The sequence below is a fragment of the Alexandromys fortis genome, unplaced genomic scaffold (genome assembly GCF_014885135.2).
Source record: "Alexandromys fortis isolate MF-2015 unplaced genomic scaffold, M_Fortis_MF-2015_v1.1 scaffold_12, whole genome shotgun sequence".
Lineage (NCBI taxonomy): Eukaryota > Metazoa > Chordata > Mammalia > Rodentia > Cricetidae > Alexandromys > Alexandromys fortis.
The window spans coordinates 18,428,058-18,449,809 of NW_026067937.1; the positions used below are offsets into that span (position 1 = coordinate 18,428,058).

The 21,752-nt window shown below is 50.2% G+C and overlaps 1 protein-coding gene across 2 annotated transcripts in view; it reads right to left on the reverse strand.

The window, feature by feature from the left end:
* The window catches only part of Slc35f3 (solute carrier family 35 member F3), a 218,416-nt gene that overhangs the window by 59,803 nt on the left and 136,861 nt on the right, over positions 1-21,752 (reverse strand). Inside the window, exons 1-2 of one of the 2 annotated variants that reach the window (XM_050147145.1) lie at positions 21,034-21,325; positions 4,527-4,851 (exon numbers count right to left, since the gene is read on the reverse strand). In XM_050147145.1, the coding sequence (XP_050003102.1) occupies positions 4,527-4,851; positions 21,034-21,109 (401 nt within the window). In that variant the 5' untranslated portion in view covers positions 21,110-21,325. Of the gene's footprint in view, positions 1-4,526; positions 4,852-21,033; positions 21,326-21,752 lie in introns of those variants that run through there. The other variant, XM_050147144.1, reaches the window with a different exon arrangement.

Genomic DNA, 21,752 nt, shown 5'->3' on the forward strand with positions numbered 1-21,752 from the left:
ATCTTATCAGTCTTCTGCTTAAGACCTTGGCGCTCCTGGTTCTAGAGACTTAAGTCCCGATCAGGGAAGATGGTTCAGTTCACTAGTTCTTGTGCATGAGGACCCAAGTTCGATCCCTGGACCCTACATAGAAAAGCCATGTGTGAGCATAGAGACAGACGGATTCCATGGACAGCCAACCTAGCCTAATCAGTGTGCCCCAGGCCTGTGAGAAACCCTGTCCTGCAGTGCAAAAGCAAGGTGGATGGTGTCTGAGGAGTGATGCCTGAGGTTGACCTCTAACCTCCACATACATGTACACATACACCCCCCCACACCGACACACTCACACAGACAGAGACACACGGAAACAGACAGACAGACAGACAGACAGACAGACAGACAGACAGACGCAGCCCCAGCCCTTCCTATCTATCTGCCCTGCTCTGACAGCAGAGTCCTCAGATCCACTCTGACAGCCAAGACGCAACCAAGCCCGTCTGCCTCGGGTGTCACCCACCTCCTCCTCAAGCTCCACTCTGGTTCTCTGTGGGCTTTGTTCCCACTCCGTGAGGTCTTTACGGGTAGAATGACATGTGTCTCATCCGCACCTGCCCACAGGTCCTGGGCAGGCAGACGTTCAGGAGGTGTTCAGTGAGCTAACCTGGCCTGCAGCCCGACTCCATCAAATTTCCAGGAGTGGTTTCAAAACCTGCAACCTGGTCGTCACTGCGGTAGCTCCGGGAGTCATGCCAGCTCTGAGCATCTTCTGCATGGAGCAGGGGCTTCCTAGGATCTGCGCTTACCCACACACCTCCTAAGCTCCCTAGGCTCCAGGCTCTCCATCTGCCTAGAATGTTCCATACCTCCTTCAGCACCCAGAAGCCATCTGTTTGTCCAGCCTTATTTCCTCTTGGCTTTTCCCCTGTGCCCCAAGCCATGCATCCCGGGCTCCTTTTCCTGGCTTCCTTCATGCAGCCCCTCTCAACCCCTCCCAGCCTCTGAGCTCTGGGAATGCAAGGCTCTTTGATTATTGCTTTCCAGTGTCTCACTTTGACACCCAGGAATCTTTTTCAGACCAAGTCAACTAACCTCTAGTTACAAACACTAAAATTGGTCTCTGCAAGGTTGGTACCATTCCTGTGGGAATCTGTGTGGGTAGGCACACACACTCAGTTCTTGCAGATTGAAGGTGCAAGGATCTGAAACAGCCCTTGCCTCTGAGTGCTGTTCCATGTCTGAGGAGGATCAAGGGCCAGCTTTCGGAAGCCCAGAACTACAAAGAACAAAGGAAAGCCACTGTTGCCTCTCTCTGTTCCTTTTCTCTTTTCCCATTCTTGTTTTGGGCAGCTGCATGGAGATATAAGATCACAGCATTTGCTTTTAAAAGTAGATCAGTATGGCTAGAAGTTTCTGGAAGGCCCTTTGACAGGACTGCAAAGGCCCTATCTGTTCCAGCTTAGATTCTGCTGACCCTGGCACTCTTGGGTCTGAGATACCATCTTCCTGCGCTAGTGGCAGAGGGGCTGTCTGTTCCCTGAAAACCCCAGAGAAGCTGCTTCATCTAACCAGCCTCATCTATCCAGCCTGTTTCCCAAGGCCACAGGTCTCTGCCCGTCTCTGGTTCCCTTGGTTCCCCACTAATGCTCTCTGCCAACAGCATCTGCTAGGGCTCCCTCTAGCATCAACTGGGTATAAAGCATTAAGATGAAGGATGTGATTTTGGTTTTCTTCTCCACCCCGGGAGTCTTAGACTGTTTCAAGTCCTCCCCATCGGAGCTGTGACTTCCTCAGCAAGGCTATGATACTGACACTCGTCTTCTGGTTATAGAGGGAAAGTCCCCCCTTTACTCCTGTGGTGGCATTCATGGTTTCCCTAGATACCCAAGAACCTGCTGGCAATGAGCATCCTTGTCTAGCCATAGAATGCCTGCAACTCATGCATAGAAAGGACTGCATTAAGAAGTAGGGATAAAGCTTTGAGATAGAAATCGGGTAAAGAATACACTGGTTTAGTCATCAAGTTATTCCCTCCTCCCCATGGTCCTCGGCAACCTGGCTGTGAGCTGAACTTGGTTTTAGGATGCTTTAAAACTTCTGCTATTACTTTTATCTCTCTCTCTCTCTCTCTCTCTCTCTCTCTCTCTCTCTCTCTCTCTCTCTCTCTCTCTGTCTTTGAACACACATGTGCTGGTGTCCACAGAGGCCAGAAGAGGGCATTAAAGTCATTGGAACTGAAGTGACAGGCAGTTAAGTTTTTAACCACCAATCCATGTCTCCAGCCTCTAAAACATCCTCCTATTACATTTCTTTTATTGTGTGTGTAGGGGGGGAGTATGGGGTGGGGTAGGGCATGGCACACAAGTGGAGATCCTAGGACAACTTGTATGGGTCGGTTCCTCCTTCCACCACGTGGGGCCTGGGGATCAAACGCAGACTGTCAGGCTGACAGCAAACGCCTTTGCCTGTCGGGCCATCTCACCAGCTCCGTTTCTTGACTTTCTAGGATGTTTGTGTAGGAAGCCCTGAGCCTGGCTCCTAGGCATTGTTGATTTTCTCGACTAAGGTGACTAATCTTTCCAAGGGGCTTTTCATCCTCTACCCTGACCTCATCACCACCTTGAGCTTGACACCGTGAGCATAGTGTTCAGACCAAAAGCTTAGGTTGTGCTCAGCTGTCCCTAGAGTGTTATCAGTCGACCTTGTCCCTGGGTGGACCGTGGCCACTGCCTGTGTTTAGGGTTAGCACTGGGCTACCTTTGTGGTTTGGGGATCTTGCTGTGCGCATGGCTGATGGGAACAGGAGGGAACAGTTGTCTTGTCTCCTAATTACAGGCTGATAACACTCAGGGCCACTTAACCATCAAATGCATCCTTTCCTGGATGTCTGCTTTTCTCCATGACTCAGGCCATTATTTCCTCCTTGCCTGTGGGGAGTTCTTAGGCCCCTCTCGCAGTTCCTAAATCTATCTCTTCCTGTCTTGGCTGCTCTCCAGCAGTGCTGCATTAAGTCCCTCGCCAGCCATTCCAGGCTGGCCCAGGAACTGTTGCCTTAAGTCAGCAGGGAAGACTCCATGGGCTCTGGGTTCTCGCCCCCAAACTCTGAAAGAATACAGGAGGCTGGCCATAGGGCTCAGGGTAAACACCATGGGAGCCCCTTCCTTTCGGATTTGTGTCCTGTGTCACAGGTTGGTTTCCTAAAGGGTGCCAGTGCTAATTCTGTGAGGACACAACGGGAGAGTCCTCAGAAAAAGTCTGGCTCCAGCTGAGGCCTACAACATTCTGGTTCCAGTGCCCTCCTTCCTCATCTGGTAACTTTTAAGCGTGTCTTCCCTGGGGTTGGCAGCTGTGCGGATTAGTTTTCCTGTTTCTGTTCTTGCTTTCCCAAACTGACACAAGCTAGAGTCATCTGGGCAGAGGGGGTCTCAGCTGAGGAAATGCCTCCATCGGACTGACCTGTGGGCAAGCCCTTGGGGGCATTTTCTTGGCTGATGGTTGGAACAGGAGAGCCCAGGGCACTGTAGGCCGTGTTACCCCATGGGAAAGTGGTGCCGGGTGCTACAAGAAAGTAAACTGAGCAAGCCATGGGAGGACAGCCAATATGCACCAGTCCTCATGGTCTCTGCTGCTTCAGTTCCTGCCTCCAGGTTCCTGCCTTGAGTTTCCACCCTGGATTCTCACAGCGAAAGAGGGTATGTGACCCAGATAAACGGTCTCCTCCCCTAAGCTGGTTTTGGTCAGTGTTTTATCGTAGGACAGCAACTTCAAGAGGACATGTGATGGATGGATAGGGTGTGCTAGGAGGAAGGTGATGGGGATGGAAGGGAGGGAGGGGCTACGACTTTCAGCTCTTGCTCAGTCCCAGAGATGGATGAAAGGCAAGGTTTCCTGTGTCCGTACTGTCGTCCTGGCCAACAGTCGTTCTTGGGGTGTTTCGGGTTAAGACAGACGGGCCAGTCCTTGGACACAGCCCATGCCAGACAAAGAGCAACTACAAGGTATGCTCTTGATGGAACGCTGTGGCCACACCAATGGCTTGGCTCTCAGAAAGGTTTGGGTGCCTGTGGCATGGCAAGGCGTGAGTCATCACGGTATATAGTCCACTAACTGCAGTCATGTCCACCATACAGATGAGGAAAACACATGTCGGGAACTGGAAAGAGGCCAAGGAAGGGAAGCGAGCTGCAGGAAGCTCCCAAGCACCTGGTTCCCGGAAGTTTGATCCTTACACCAGCCTGGCTTCATTCGCCTTGCCTGAGTGAGCTCTGCTTCCATTTCTACACCTCCAAGACCTGCCACGGCTATTTCTAGAAGATGGTGCCTATTCCCTATTGCATGGAAATGGACTGCTAAGGTGCAGGACTGGAGGTGGAGAGTGGAGGCTTCATCATAGAAGGCAGAGAAAATTCTGACCTCAACGGCACAACACAATAGCTACATTTATTACAGTGTCCCACCCTTGATCCCTCCCACTGGCCAGCAGCGCTAGCCTCCAGGGTCAGCTCAGTAGCCCCAGGTGAGTGATCTTCAATGTAAGGGTCCCTTACCTGTATCTCTGTTTCACAGACTGCTTCTCTGTGGACTTGCACACGTGCCCTGCGTAGTACAACGGGAAGAACAGAAAGTTCCAGTTGGTGGCAAACCATGTCAGGGTGAAGGGTGCATCGAAAGTCTTGAAAGTCAGTCTGGCGAGCTGCGTGGAGCCGGCCCAGGAGGCACACACGCAGAACACGACAGCCACGCCCCAGAAGACCTTCCTCAGCCGCTTTTGAGAACATGTCCAGCAGTGCCGGTTCGTCCTTCCGCCAGCCTCTGTCCCAGCTGGTGCCTGGGCCTCTGCAGGGCCCGGGGGCTCCCGGGGGCGCTCTTCCCCTGAAGAAGAGAAGGGGTGTTAGCTGGGTCTGCAGACTTCTGGCTGAAACGACAGTTGAATCCCTGGCAACCATGTGTGGACAGGGATGTGGAGTGCTGGGCAATGCTCTGAACTGCAGCTAGAAGATGTATGCCAGGTTTCCTACCCTGGAGAGCGTTGGTCCACAGGAAGGCATTCCCAGGCCACGACCTATCAACATCCTCCAACTCTGCCCTGGGTGCCTTTTAGAATGGCAAACTCTTAGACTCCACCCCAAACTCTCGACTCAGACCTGACTTCAGCAGGTGATCTCCCTGATGGGTTTGAGCAACACACTTTCAGCACAGATGGAGACACTAAAGCATGAGGTCTCGTGTGTCACGGGGTAACACTGAACTTGCTATGAAGTTGAGGATGACCTTGAACTCCTGATACTCCTGCTTACGTCTCCCTGGGGCTGGGCTTTACAGGTGTTTGTCATCACCTCTAGTTTAGGAAACACTAGGGATTGAACCCACAATTTCAGGTTGCGGACTACTCCGCTACACTGTGTGAAGATGTGTCACTGTGATTGGTTTAATAAAGAGCTGAATGGCCAATAGCTAGGCAGGTAGAGGTTAGGTGGGACTTCTGGGGTCAGAGAGGTCTGGGGGAAGAAAGGCGGAGTCACCAGTCAGAGGCAGAGGAAGTGGCAAGGGCAGTACAGAGCATAGGGAACCGAACCACGTCAAAGGACATAGATTTAAAAATGTGGGTAAATTTAAGTTAAAAGAACTAGTTAGGAACAAACCTAAGCTAACTCTGGGCTTTCATAATTACTAATGCCTCCATGGCATTATTTGTGAGTTATTGGCCCAAAGAAAAATGCCTCTATGACTTCATGCCTGCTAGGCAACCACTCTACTGAGTTACACGCACAGCCTTCTGTATTTATTTGTGGTGCTGGGAATGCAACCTGAGGCCTTGTAACGCTAGGCAAGTTTCTACCACTTAGCTGGAATCCCAGCATTCCCCACCGTGTTTAATTTTGAAGCAGACTTTCCCTAAGTTATTCAGGCCAACCACGAACTTACTATAGCTCAGATTGGTCTTGGCCTTACCATCCTCCTGCCTCAGCTTTTTCAGGATTGGGATGATATGTGTGTGGCACCAGGTCTGGCTTTTGACCTCATTTATGTCAGGGCACATGTGTTTATGAGTTGCTGGGCTGCAATAGAACCTAGGGATTCCTTGTGGCTGGGTGATGACGTCTAGAAGATACAGAACCTTGATTGGATGCTCCTTTCTGCCTGGCCCAGAGAAGCAGGTGGTTTTCCTCGTGTTTTACACATGGAACCCAAAGAGCATTGCTTCCCCTTCCATCTACTCTAACCAGCTTCCTGCAGATGGCCTCCAGCCTCACCTCCAAGTTTCCCTAAAATGTTTTTGGCTCTGGGCAGCTTCTGTGTGAGCGACCATAGATATAGAAAGCTGTGTCGCTTGGAAAAGTCAGACTGCAGCCCACAGTTGGGCTGTACCATCCCGTGTTCTCAAAGACCCAAGCAGGCAAGAGAGCCTGTGTTCAATATGATGTGGGAGTCCCCTCTGTGTGCTGTGATTACCATTAATGAATAAAGAGACGGCCTTGGCCTGTTGATAGGGCAGAACTTAGGTAGGTGGGGAAGACAGAACTGAATGCTGGGAGAAAGAAGGGCGGAGTCAGGGATGCCATGGATCCACTGCCAGAGATAGATGTGCTGAAACTCTGCTGGTAGACCATGACCTCATAGGAATGCACAGATGAATGGAGATGGGTTAAATTAAGATGTAAGAGTTAACCAATAAGAAGTTAGAGCTAATGGCCCAAGCAGTGGTTTAATTAATATAGTTTCTGTGTGGTTATTTCAGGGCTGAGCAGCCGGGCAGCCGGGAACCAACCAGCCTCTCTCCCCCAACAGACAAATGCAGATATGTAGAACTTGTCTTCAATACTATCTCCTTGGCACTTGGCTGGATGGAGAAAGGCATTTGCTTAGAGTCCCTTGTCACAACAGAGCTGTGGGAAATGGGCATCAAACATACGGGGGTTTAACTCTCTGTATTTTGCTTAACCCCAACAGCCATTTAAACAATTCCAACTGAATGAAAGTTTGCAGGATTTCTGAAACATTTTATTTCTATGGGGCAAATCTGAACTCAAGGTGACCAGTCTGCTGCATCTGTTTGAGCCTGCCCTGCCTCCCCCAAAAGAATCAGGTGGTGGTGGTGCACACCTTTAATCCTAGCACCTAAGAGGCAGAGGCAGGCAGATCTCCCTTAGTTCAAGGCCAGCTTGGTCTACAAGAGCTAGTTCCAGGACAGTTAGGGTATTACACAGAGGAATCCTTTCTTGAAAAAAAAATCAACCTAAGTGAGACCATGGTTGGCCAAGGCCAGTCTCTCTTGTGTTTTAGTGATATGCAGCTTAGCTTGGGTGGTCTAGAGTGTGCCTAGCATGTACGAGGCTCTGAGTTCTGTCCTCAAGGTTACGCAAACTGAGCTGTGGTGGCACATGCCTGTAATCCCAGCGCTTGGGAGCTAAAGGCAGTAGGATCAGAAGCTCAAGGTCCTTCCTAGCTATACAGTGAATGTGAAGCCAACCTGGGATGGATATATATCCTTCTGTTTCTGACATGCTCACGTCCTCGTGAGAAGACCCTGGGGGAATCACAGCCACGACTCCTATTCTCTCCTCTGTGCGAAACCTGCAAGGGCCTTAGCATGGGGAGAGGCCCAAGAGGGAGACAAGAACAGGTCCAGATTCTTTTTTTTTTAATATTTATTTACTTATTATATATACAATATTCTGTCTGTGTGTATGCCTGCAGGCCAGAAGACAGTACCAAACTTCATTACAGATGGTTGTGAGCCACCATGTGGTTTCTGGGAATTGAACTCAGGACCTTTAGAAGAGCAGGCAATGCTCTTAACCGCTGAGCCATCTCTCCAGCCCCCAGGTCCAGCTTCTTGCTTTGTACCTTCCCACCAGTGTTCTCTGACTCGGCTCACAGTGCATTCTCAAAACTGAAAGTGAATCCACTCCAGGCAATAGTGCGATGGATTTAATTTCCCTGCTAGCGGTCAGGCTTGCCCAGCCCCTGCAGCCCTTCGCTGTTGGTCCACTCAGAGTATGCCTCGCTATCTCTGCCATGAGCTCAGACTCAAAAGAACAATGGTGGAAATAAAGACAATGTCTGTTTAGAAAGAAAACACAGGTTCACGGTAAGACTCCCGAGGAGACAGCAGGCATTTACTGAGAACTCTAGCCTGCTTCTTCAGCTGTAGTTTTCATTAGTGCAAGGGCAGCCGTCACGCTTGATTGGATTAAGAGACACCCAGAGCACTGCAGACGGACACCTTTGGATGTGTCTGCGAAGGTGCTTCTGGAGATGACTGGCTGAAGGAGTAAACCCACCCTGAATGTGGGATGGTGCCCGTCCACGGGTGGGGGTCTTGGACTGAGTGTAAAAAGTCAACTGTGAGCAGTGCCACACACCTCCTGACACCAAGCCTTTCCCACCACGATGGCCTGTGCCCCCAAACCTTGACTTAAAATAGATCCTCCTTCTGTGAGACGCTTCTTGACAGGTATTGGGCCAAGAGTAGGGAAAGCGGTCAATAGGGCGGGGTGATCTTTCCATCGCGGGGGACTAAGCAGATGCTGGGCAGTTTTATGAAGAGAGAGACTGCCACCAGATCTCACGGTGTGTGTGTGTGTGTGTGTGTGTGCGTGTGTGTGCATGCGTCCATGCATGTGTGTGTGTGCGCGTGCGTGTATGGCCAAAGGTGACATCAGTACCTTCCTCAGTCATTCTCCACCTTAGTTTTTGGACAGTCTCTCACTGAACCTGGAGCTCACTGATTCAGCGAGGCTGATGGAGCTGCAAGCCCTGGGATCCTCCTGTCTCTGTCTCAGCGCTGGGATTACAGGTGCGCACTGCTGTGTCTGGCTTTGTTTTAGCTGGGAGCTGAGCTAGAACTCCAGTCCACATATTTGTGTGGTAAACACTTGGACTGACGGAGCCACCTCCCCCATCCTCCCACCCACCACTACCCAATTTCTGTGCCACTAAAACACTTCTCTGGATCTAGCTACTCCCTAGCTTTGTAATGGCTCCAAGTCCTCTCACCAAGGGAGTATTACCAGTTACAAATGAAATGAAGATGCTCAACAACCAACTCAGCATGATAGCTCTATAAACAATACTGCTAAGTTAGAGCTATCTTTTCCCATGAGTAACACAGGCAACGGCATTCCAGCTAGATGGGTTCTGCAGCCGAATAAGTCTAGAGAACGCTGAATGGAGGCAAGCTGCAGGAATAGTCAAGGTTAACAGACAATGTGAGTCACTGCGCTCGGCAGAGATGTGACCCTTGTGTTGGGAATCTGGGCTTGAACTCGGGTCCTCGTGCTTGCGTGGCTGGTACCTTCCCATTCAAAACAGCTCCCCAGCTCCTACACCACCTACTCTTACTACTTTCTACTACTATAAATAAAAATATCTGTTATTATGTGACAAAATACTAAGAAGTGGAAGGAAAAGCCATCTGTGGTCATCTCGGCACCCAGAGCTGCCATGGCCCATAGGTGGTTGCATTCTCCAGAGGCTTTGGTTGGAATGGCACACAGGGGTCCCTGCAGACCTGTGCCTCTGCCACCTACTAACACATCCACATGGCAAACATGGGATTACATCATGTTCCTATTCCACATTTAACCAAACATACCACAGCATGGACTTTATCCTACATCCTGCCAGCATGTCAATCATCCAGGGAAGCAATGGGAAGCATCGACACTGAGCCCAGAGCACTGGGTGGCCCGTGGTCAAGTACAAAACACCATCCCTGTACTTAAGAAACTCTGGGAGTTACAAAAATATTTACAGAACACTTATATGCAAAATGGCAGTTCTGTATCATGCCAGGTACACGCCGGGGAATCTGAAGCTTCACTCGAGATCGGTGAGAGAGATGGAAGGCTATAGGAGGGCAAGAACAATTGCGATTTGCCCCCAGGACATTGCGCAAGGTCATGAGCTTGGAGACCCTCTGTCACTTGTCACCTGTGATGTTCAGTCATGCAGAGGGAGATACCATCAGACTGGCTGAAGGACACATGGTGCCCCTTCCTCCAGAGTCTTTTCACCCTGTTCAGTGAAGGAAGGGGGGGGGGGAGGAACGGAGCCAACTTAGCTGAGAACGAATGCAGGGTAGAGCGGGAATGTGCTCAGCAGCTGCACTTTGCTCCCCAGCATTTGAATGGGAGAAAATGCATCTCGCTGTGTGCCGTGTTCAGGGTTGGGGGGAATGAGCTGCCCAGGTGATGCTGGGACAGGGTAGCTCAGGTAGGAGCTACAACGGGGGCAGCATCCCTCTTTGCTGCCCCCTCCTGTCAAGTCTTCAAGTCTGTGAAGCTTTAAGAAGGCTTTACTTCCCCAGAACGACAAGGCGAGTTCTCTCTATCTCTGTCTCTTTTTCTCGTGTGTGTGTGTGTGTGTGTGTGTGTGTGTGTGTGTGTACATACAAGGAGGCATGCTCTTCTGAACAATGGGTCTTCCTCGTACTCAAGAGTCACCCCAAGCTGGCAGTGCTGAGGGCTGCCTCCCACACAGACACACCCTGAGACTGTCTTCTCTGAAGGATTTATAGAGGGTTTAGCCTTTCTGATCATTCTGGTCAGGCAGAACCCATACCTGGGGGCAACGCCATGAGCCTGGGCCATGAGGGGTGAGTCGGAGGGATGTCTCAGGCACCAGCCCATTGGGGCACCAAGGAACACCCTTCATGTTGGGAGACGTCTATAACTTTCCCCAGAGAAAATGATAAATTGGGTGAATTTTTTTGTCTTTCTAGTGGAAGAAAGTGAGATTGGAAAGTCATTTGGTGGCTTCTAAAACATCCCATAAAATGAATCTCTTTGAACTTCCGAGAGAACACAACAAATTCTCTGACAAACTCTCTGTTTCACTCAGGCATGGCATCAATGAGGCCAAAGACGGTGAACTGAGACCTCCACAGTCATGAGTCCAAATGAACCCTTCTTCCTTTGAGCTGCTAATGGTGCACATTTTATCTCAACAACTGGAAAGATAATTAGCACAACTGCCACTCAAGGAGCAGACCCTTGCTGGAGTGTGCCCTCATCCTCACTTCCTCAGAGGTCTCCTGATAACCCCCAAATGGCTCAGTGGCATTGCCTCAGGGGTTTAAGACAAGCCTGGACTTACAGAGCCCAGAGCCAGTTCTGTTCTGTGAGGAGCTCCACGTCAGGCCATCCACACCTCGGAGGAAGCTTGGTGCCTGTTCCGGGAGGGAGTGTGTAGCGGTTCTTGCCCCAGACATGTGAGCTCCTTTGGATCAGTCTTAATCCACACGCCCTGCTAGTCACGGCCTGTCCAGCAGGCTCAGGGCGGCGCTATGTCTGAATGCAGGCAGGAGCTACAGAACTGCGGGGCGCAGGTGCTGCTTCTGACCTTCACATGCACCCAGAAAATGAGCAACTCCTCTGATTAAAGTCGGGGAGTCTAGAACCTTAGACTCCAGGCTGTTGGGACTCTTAGGACAAATGCGGGTTAACAGTGGGCAGATTATATGCAGGACTGCCCCTCCAGGAAGCAGTCTTCGGACCCTTCAGAAAGGAACACCTGGCCAACTGTGCTCCACAGGACAGTGTGGGCACCGTGCCAGGTAGACACCCCTAGCCCTCTGCTTTTGGTTGGCTGGAATACCAGATGGAAAAGATAAAAGAATAGAGTAAACTTACAGCTGAAGGCACAGGCCACTGAGCTTTTTATCTTAAACTGAAAATGCTGGCTCCCTAAACTTCCTGCCAGTTCCCAGTGAGAAGCAGCGGCATCGACAGGACAAGAGCGAACTTGCTGGTGAGGGGTGAAGTGGGGTTGGCCTTCGAGTGTTGAACGTGACCTCCCAGGTTCACTCTCCTCCACAGGATGGGCCTGGTGCACCTTGGGAGTGGCATAGCACAGTTCGCCTAGAGCCTGGAGGTTTTCACACACACACATACACACCACACACACCACACACATACACACACATACACAGACACTACACATACCACACACACATATACACATACACACATCACACACACCACACACATACACACACCACACACACATATACATATATACATATACACACACATACACACATCACACACACACACCACATACATACCACACACACCACACATACCACAAACACACACAGTCTGTCATTCTGGTAGCTACAATATCTCTCCCTGATGTCTGTCTGGCTTCAGCCTCTCTTTGGGATTGTTTATGGTCCTGTTTTGTTTTGTTTTTGTGTTTGCACCACCTTGTCATCTAGAGTCTCATCTCTCAGCTCCCTGATGTTAATGCCAAGGAATAAGCTGGAGTCCTGCTGTGGGCCTTACTGATCAAAACTGCCCCCGCTGCACGTGGGCAAGCAGACACAGGCACCTGCTTGCTCACGCCCACGCACCCTAATCGCTGTTTGTCCCAGTCTGTCCCTGTCTGGGTCACCCAGAGTGCTACTCTTTGACTCCGGTTATGTTGGCAAAAGGCTTCAATCAGATACGCCAATCTCTTAATGAGTCAGCCACTTGCTGGATTCATGGAATATTCCTGCTCAGAGGGAGGCTGAGGGAAGATCTGGTCTGGGGAGAGAGACAGTGGGTGCCCAGAGGCCACAGTGTCGCGTCTGATGTATTAATTAGCGACTGCGGCGGGGAGGAGAGGAAGATTGGTATCCCGACACCTCACCCCGTGTTCCTCTTCTAGACCCTTCCCCCAAGGAACACAATGTCTTAACCAGTGGGAAAGCCTCACTCGCCAAAAAGGCTTTTAAGAATTAAATCCCTCTCTTGGCTCCCTCTGCAGAGCTATTCTGAACCCGTTCCCACCTCTTCAGGCTTTTGTCTGCATCCATCATCTGCGGCAGACGAAAACTCCACTTCCTACGTCGCAAAGATCAAAGTACCCCGCGCAGGTCTTGAGATCTCCCGCCTCCGCATTGCGCTGCCTCTTTGCCCACCATCTCTTCATCTCTTCCCCACTCCCTCGCGGGACAGGGCTCGCAGCCCCGCTTCCTCTCTACCTGTTTTTTCCTCCTGTGGCCCTCTTCCTCCTCCAGGCCAGGCACCTCGCCTTGGGGGCCTATTAAGGAATCAGCCATATGCTTCCCTTCGAGATACTACAGCTCCCAACTGCTCATGCTAAGGCCCTTACACTGCCCAGCTGGCAATTGCTCTCCCATCCCAAGCCAGGCTACTCACCCTCTCACCCTCTTTCTTTGTGGTCTTCATGGCGCCACGTCATGGCGTCCTCTGAAGCACCGGTTTAGACCTCTCTGTCTCCCACCAGCATCTCAGACACAGGAGGCCATCAGAACTCTGCACTTGCCCATTCGCTGCCAATGACCTGGTTTTCTTCCTGGCTTTGTCACCTGTCTCCCTCCACCTGCCCCTGCATGCACTGCTGAGACCTCAGAGTAGTTTAAATTCTACCCCTACCTTGCTATCAAAGAGGGGTGTAGGGGTGCCCCTTCTTCTCTCTGCTGTGACTGCTAGCAGCATCTCCATCCCCTGAGGCATTCAGTCTTCCAGGCCTCTTTGGTACCAGCTCCTTTCCTAGCTCTCTGCTCAGTTCTGGCACCTTGATTTGTTGATGGGTCCTCTGTCCTGTCCTCATCCTGCTGTGCGCATGGAGGAGGGGCGAGGTACAGTGGTTAGGATGTGGATGCTCTTGGTGACAGTCTCAGTGTGTTACCTACCTACTCAGTGTGCACCACACGCTGTCCCTCACACTCATGCCAGGAGCCACATGAAGACCTCTGGACAGGGATGCTAGGAACACTGGATGAGGCAGCCCATGTCCAGACTCACAGCAAACAGGAGGCAATGTCACCACCGAATCTAAGCCAAGCAACTCATGCTTGGACCTCTACAGTCAGTGCCGCATCTCCAGTAACTTCTCTCCAGCAGGCATTCTCTTCTGATTGTGTGTGTATGCGTGTGTGTGCATGGTACGTGTAGCGGCCAGAGGTCAATGTCAAGTGTTTTCTTCAATAACTTGCTGTTGTTGTTGTTGTTGTTATTACTATTATTAATTTGAGATAAGTTTTCCACTGAACCTGGAGATCACAGATTTACTATGACTTGATGGCCAGTGAACCACAGGGGTCAGTTAGGGAGTTCCCACCTCCCTGGCTCTGGGAATGTAGGTACATGACTCCATACCCAACTTTTTATGTAGTTTCTGGGAATCAAATTCAGTTTCTCATGCTTGGGTAATGACCATTTTACCAAATAAGTCATCTCTTCAGCCCATCCAGCAGGTATCCTCAAAGTTTTTCCATTGTAGCTTCAATCACACACACACACACATACACACACACATGCACACAGAAATAGACACACACACACATAAACACACACAGAAACAGACACACACATACAGAGAGACACACAGACACACACATACAGACACACACACAGAGACACACACACACATGTAAAAGGATCAACTAGCTTACTTCACTTGATCAACTCGGTGGTCTTTAGTATGCCCTGGTTCTCTGTTAAGGACTACTTATTCACTGTGGCTGATGAAGCAAGTTCAGGATCCAGGCTGAGCATCTCTGCTATGCTCATCTGTCTTATTTTTCCGAACTCTCCTTCTCCTTCTCCTCATTCCTGACTCCTCTTTTTGCCTGCTTCAATACTCTCTGCCCGTGGAGTCCAGTAACCAGGTTACCCAGAGTCTGCCTTCTCTCTGCTTCCTCTCTGAATCTTTAGTAAACTTAAGCTGTGGCCACCGAGTGCCCTTTCTCCCGATCTATGGAGCTCCCTCTGACAGCAACTCTGTCTTATTCCCTACCACCTGTGGCAGCCATGGACAAAGGCCATGTCTTGTGCACACCACCCAAATCACAGTCCCAGACCAGGCAAGTGAATGCATGTGCACCTACTGTCCTAAGCCTGATGAGAAGACGGCCCCCAAGGAGGATTTGGAGGCCACATATGGGCTTTGCACTAAATGGTCTTGTTGGCTTATGTCATTTCCCAAAGAAGAGGGCACAGTGGCAAGAGAGAACTGTGGGCCATGTGAGTCTCAGGCAGATATGAGTTTACTCTTTGCTGGAATGTACCATTTGTTCTATAATTCTTCCATGGAAAATCAAGACATATCAATGGATAATATTTGCTTATCTACTTACCTTTCTATCTAATCATCTATCTATCATCAATCAATCACCAAACTATCCATTATCTATCTATCTATCTATCTATCTATCTATCTATCTATCTATCTATCTATCTATCTATCTATCTATCATCGATCTATCTTCATCATCAATCTATTCATTATCCATCTATCATCTATTGTCTGTCTATCTATCTATCTATCTATCTATCTATCTATCTATCACATGGTATATGTGTGGTGGTAAATGCTCATGTGTTTGTGCAGGTGTGGACACAGAGGTCGGGGAAGATGCTGGATATCTGGCTCTGTTACTCTCTACCTTATTCCCTTGAGACAGGTGAACAGCATGCAAGTTCAAGTGATCCTCTTGCCAATGCTCCACATAACTCTGGGGGTACAGGCATGCAAACAGACATTCAAGAATTTTTACACAGGTACTGGGGATTTGAATTCATGTCTACAAGCTTACACGGTGAGCACTCTTACTCAGTGTAAGCCCATCAAAGGGACTCTATTCAACTACCACCTGACATGGAAATTCTTGCAAACACTAGATAATAGATTTGATTAGCATATACATGTCCTTATTGCAGCTATTTCTAGCCTAGGACTAGCTAACTAGATGCTGCTCTTTGAGTTCAGAAAGCTTTTGCCGAGAATCCTCTCACACTGACTCAGAAGCATTGGACCTACAGAGGTATTAGTGTTGAACATTTTAGCATGAAGCTTTCCCTGTATTGTGACATGAATCTGAAATAACTCCATAAGTCTAGGTTTTGAAAGCTTAACCCCCAGCTGGTGACGCCATTTTAAAAGCTTCTGGAAACTCTGGGGGGGGGGAGGTAGAAAAAGCAGGTGGTGGTGTTCTTTGGGGGTCTGTTATCTCTTGCATATCTTCACGTAGTCTCTGCTTCTGTCTGCTGTGGTGTGAGCTGTCCTCCACGGCATACTCCTGCAGCCATGATGTTCTGCTCTAGTGCACAGGGCCCCAAGGCCACAGGCTGGTTTAGTTAGCCAAACCTGCTCTGGGGCAGCTGAGGAGGCCTCTCAGCCCTGGGGCAGAGGCAGCAAGAGTGTCATCACCAGTGGCTGCCAATCCTGGAAGCCTGGCTGGGGATCCTGACCATTGAGTCACACCGCAGTGGGCGCCTCGAGGGAATACACATTCACTTTGCACTTACAAAGTGTTCAGGCTCATGTAAGTATTGCTCCTCAAAAGAAACCCAGATGTTTGAAAGTCTTTGGCATCTGGATCCAAGCCCACTGGCTTTCTAACTGCATGACCTCACATGAAGGGTCTGGGAGCCTCAGGCTCCTTGCCTGTAAAATGGTTCAGCAGTGCTCAGCCTCTAAAGGAGGAACTGGGCTAAAGAACAAGCTTCTAAGGCCGCCATCTGTAATCAGGCGATCTTCATCTATCATTCTTAGTACAGGATAGCCGTAGAGATCTGTAGTCTCAGCATTGAGGAAAGCCGAAACAGGAAGATCATGAATTTCAGGCTAGCCTGGGCTACATAGCAGGAGCTCATCTCAAACCCAAACAAAACAAAACAGAAAACAAACAAAAAAACCCACCAGGCTGAGAAATAGCTCAGTTAGTAAAGTGCTTGTCAGGACGTGAGTTTAATCTTCCAGAACTCATGTTAAAGATAAGCAATAAATCTGGACACAGTGGTGTTCATTTGTAATCTCACTGCTGGGGAAAATCCCTGGGGCTCACCGGCTCTGCCAGTTTAGCTAATTCAGTGAGAGTCAGGAAATTAAGAGACTCTGACTCAAAAATAAGGTGCACAAAAACACAACACAACACAATAAAACAACAACAACAAAAGCAAGGTAGATCGCCTGGCACCTGAGGAGATATGCTTAAAGTTAACCTCTGCCTTCTGCATACATGCGTGTGTTCAAGCCCTAGCACGTGCACACACACACACACACACACACACACACACACACACGCAAGCCCATACTAACATCCTGCCCTGTCCCATGAAACAATTCACCCTAAAAACCACAATCAACAAGACAGAAAAACTAAAAGCAAACTGTTAACAGTAAAAATCTCAAAACTAAACCAAAAGTCTCATGGCACAACATAAACTATTATTGTGATTTTTTAAAGGAAACATCACTTCAGTTTTATACAAAAGAAATTATTCCAGAAAGCGCGAGTCACTCTGCCGTGTAAGGGCTGAGCACTAAATCCTGTCCATTCTCCATCACGGTCTCTCTTGTTTCCACGGTACTGACAGTCGGACTCCTAGGGGACCTCACTGCATTGTTCTCTACTATTAATTCTCATTGAATGTGATTTTATCGACCATGAATTAGCTGATTGTGAATACAGATGATAGTAGTAATTGCTGCTTTACTAGAGACATGCTATTGATCAATACTCAGCTCCTGACAGGAAAGCCAGGAACGGAGTATGGAAACAAGAGATGTGTGGCCAGAAGCCATTTTTCAAGCCTCTATCCTACCCCCCACCAGAGGGCCAGCTTCATCTCTCTTCCTTTTTCAGGGCCAGCACACACCGTTTCCTTTGCCCGAAGTACTTCTTCTGCCCTCCGTGTCTAACAGATTTTCCTCACATCCCCTGGCCTCTGTGGTAAAACCTCTACCTCACAGAACTTCCTCCCCAGGAAGGCTACATCTTCAGAAAGGCCTCCACTCGGAAGGTCTGTCCCCAGAAAGCTTCCTTTCAGACACATTGATTCAGAAGTCTGTTCTCCTCATGAATTCTTCCTCCTCAGAAAAAGCCTCCGCTCAAGACAGAAGCCTCTTCAAAAAGATATCCAGAGAGGAAAGGCCTCCTTAGAGGGTCTTTTTTAAAATGGCTACCTCCTCATGCCTTCCCCTTAGAGAAGCCACCTCCTCGGAGTCCCTCCTTGGAGAAGGCCACCTCCTTCTCAGAAGACCTCATCAGAAAGGCCTCCTAAGAGGATTTTCTCAAAACGTCCTCCTGTCAGAAAGGCCTCTCCTCTGTGCCTTCTCCTCAGAGAAGCCTTCCTCCTCAGAGAAAGCCGCCTCCTCCTCAGCCTCCTCCTTCTTCCTCCTCAGAAGAACATCTCATCAGGAAAGATTCCTCTCAGCCAGGCTTTCTCTTCAGGACTTTTCAGGGAAGCCTGATCTTAGAAGCCTGCCCCTGAGAGGCTCTCCCTTCCGGAAAGATCTCCTCTGTAGAAGGCTTCCTTCTCAGGAACACCTCTATAGATGCTCAGTTTTCAGATTTTTTTTTTTTTTTGGTGTGTGTGACATTTTGTTCTTACTTCTTTGCCAGGATATATATATATATATAATATATATATAATATATATATAAAATCTTTTATCTGATAATTTATCTACTCATATATCTCTTTCAAGACAACGAAGCTAACATGGTTCATTTTCTTTTTCATTTTCAGGGTCTTGCTCAGCAGACGCAGGACACAAGGTACAGAAAGATGAAGCATTTGTTGACCAGCGAAGTCACTTTGTCCATCTTTCTGCTTTTGAGTTCAACCAAGCATCACATTTTCTATTTTGGTTTTATAGGCACCACATGCTGGTGCCTTCTTGCCGTCCCTCAGATGACACATTCCACAAGCTAATAAATATTCCTCCCCATAGCCTCTAAGATGGGGACCACCTTGTCCTGTGCGTTCAAGGCAGAAGAAAGTGATTCAGAGGTTCCAAAAGATACCCACAGTATGCATATGGTTTAGAAAAAAACAGACCTCAAACCAAGCTGGACAAAAATACTAAGGAAGAAAACCAGGTCGGGAAACAGTAAGCTATGTGAGCCCAGGCATAGGAGTAAGTCTGTCAGGCCCTGACCTGTAGATTTCTCTTATACATGGACAGAGGCAAGATGTTTGTGGAACAAGATAGATGGCCTGTGACTAGATGATTAGCACCCCCACACATGCATATATATACACACACACAATGCACACTCACACACAAAGCATCTACCGTGTTACTGTGTGTGATGGACAAGTCTAGGCATTGCCGTTCGCCTTCATCACATTTCCTTCCTCACCAGTCTGCTGAGACAGGCTTTACAGTCAGAGAAATTGAGGCTTGGGGTCCATGCCATATACCAGCCATAATATACAGGGGGCAGAGTCATCCTCCATCGCTCCAGTCTTCACGCCACAACTTTGCAATGAGCCACCATCCTGCATGTAGAGTCGGCCATGGTAAAGTGGGTGCCACCACAGGGTGAAGGAAAGACTTGTCTTTACCAAGGTAATGGGAGACAGCTCTCAGTTTCATTCCCCAAGGCAACTTCCACACTTGGTCTTGGGAACCTCCTTCCCCCACCACTCACGTCTGCTGTGTCATTTCAATGCACTTCTGAGGCCACCACACTCAGCTCAGATAGCCTCATCACTGACACAGAGCTCAGCGCTGCCTTCCCTGAAGCTGACTGGGGTGCTGCAGGATTGCCTGTTGCCGCATGGGGAAACCAACCTGCCGTTCTAGCAGGTGGAAGTGTTTGACTTCTGGGGAGAGGAGTTCCTGAGTGGCTACTCCAGCTATGGACCCTCTCTTCATTCACAAGGATTGGGAGGAGCCCAGAACTCTACCAGCCCCAGGAAAAGAAGTTCTGCTAATTTCTGGCACAGATAACCAATACCAAGCCTTTCTTGAGATTAGGATGTTGAGGGAGGGGACAGTCATAGAGAGAGAGAGAGAGAGGAAAAAAAAAAAAGCAAAGAGAAACGGGGACCTGCAGGTCACTGCAAACCGTCAGTCTGAAAACAGGATGACTTTGGGGTCCCACAGCTCAGGGATCCCCTTCTTATATCACCATGTAGCAGCTGTAGGTCTTGGACCAGTCCCAGTCTGCCTCCCTTCTGGGCCTCATGGTCTGCATCTCCAGGTAACAGGGTGGATACGCTGTGAAGTGGGAACACACACCCACCAGCCTCTGCCTGGCCTCTACGGGTCCTCAGACTTATTCCAAGAAGGAGCAAACAGGTGGATACAGAACCTTGTAGACCCATAGAGGGTCTAACTCAGGTGTGCACATAAACCAGAGTCTCTGAAGCCATGCCAAACGGTCAGCGAAGACTTGGATGAAGGCTCTTGGACCAGAGAGGGGTGCTCCTTCCTCCTCCTGGCCAGATTGGTTAGACAGAGAGTTTCTCCTTCTGCAGCTGCCTCCCGGGGGAGGAGTTGAAAGCAAAGAAGGACCCTCTCTGTTGGAAAGCAAGGTCCTCTTTCAGGCCACCAAAATGACAGCTGTGTCTGAGTAACTCAGAACCCTCCTCCGTGGCCCCCTCTCTCTCACATCCCCCGACTGGGGGCGGTTCGGTGCTGAAGAAAAGACAGGCAGTGCAGGAGCACTTTCTGGGGGCCTCTCGGAGCCCCTCTCATCCCTATTAGGCCTGAATAAGAACATGTTTACAGGCTGGTGCCGGGATTCCCCTCATCTGCCACTCTGCAACCAGCCAGACAGGTCCGGGTCTCCTCTAGCTTCCAGTAGCCGTGGGCCTCACCTCTGGGCTTCACGCTACAGGGTGGGGTGTTAGAGGGATGCCCCTTACCCAGGCCACCCACTCGTGTGTGTTTGTGTGTGTGAGAGAGAGGAGAGAGAGAGAGAGAGAGAGAGAGAGAGAGAGAGACAGAGACAGAGACAGAGACAGAGACAGAGACAGAGAGACAGAGGCGAGTTCACTGGTTAGCACTTGCCTCCCTTCTGCCCTGAGGGCGCAAGCTTGGGGACAGTCAGAAAAGGCACCTAGGGGAGCAGAGCCACCAGGTACACCACGCAGTCTTAGCCCCGGGTGCAAAGAGCATGACAAGCCGGCAAGAGCTCCAGACAGCTGAAGCCTCCAGGTCCCCACCAACGGCGACGCGCTGCACTGCGGACAGCGTCCCGGAGCTGCCACCCCCGCCCCGCTAACAGCCAGGTGTCCCTCCGGATCAGAGACAGATTCGTCAGGCCCGGCTACCCCAACGCCACGCGGCCGCGCGTTACCTTCCACTTTGGTGAGGGTCAGGACCGGACTGTTGCAGGCGCTGAGCGGGGCCACCCGGGCCGAGTGCTTCTTCATGGTGAGCCGGCCGCCAGCAGGAGCGCAGCCGCCGATCGCCTACATCCTGGGGCCGGGCGGCGTGCCTCTCCAGGCCCGCGGCCTCCTGCTGGCCCTCGCCTCCGGGTCCCCCGGGCTGCAGCCCGCTCTTGTCGCCGCGATTCACTGCGGTGGCCGCCCCGCCGCGCACATCCTTCTGGCCGCGCAGCACTCCACACACGCGCGCACAGCCTCCTACTCCCAGCTTGCTGCAAACTCCAACGTCACGTACAAGTGCCCCCACGCCCACCGGGCCGGCTCACCTGCTCCGCCCCCGCCCCGGGACGCCCGGCCCTGCAGCCCACGGTCGCTCCCTAGCTCCCAGTGTCCTGACTGCGGCCTCAGGCCTCCTCCTCCTTCTCCACGAGCCCTTTCACCAGGCCAGCGAATCCGAGCGAGACCCTCGGCTACTTTATTAAGCCCCTGTGTCGCACCAGTTTAGTGATGCAGGTGGCTGACTCTGCCTGAGCCATGTCGGAAGGGACTTGGATTGTTTTACAGAGAGTGAAGGTGGCTTAGAGTCTCCCCACACCTTGAGTTCCTTTCTGGAGGGCTAGGAGATTATTCACTCTGGCCTCGAGGATAGCTCTATTAAGGGAAGAAAATATTAAGTCCATAGAAGAAA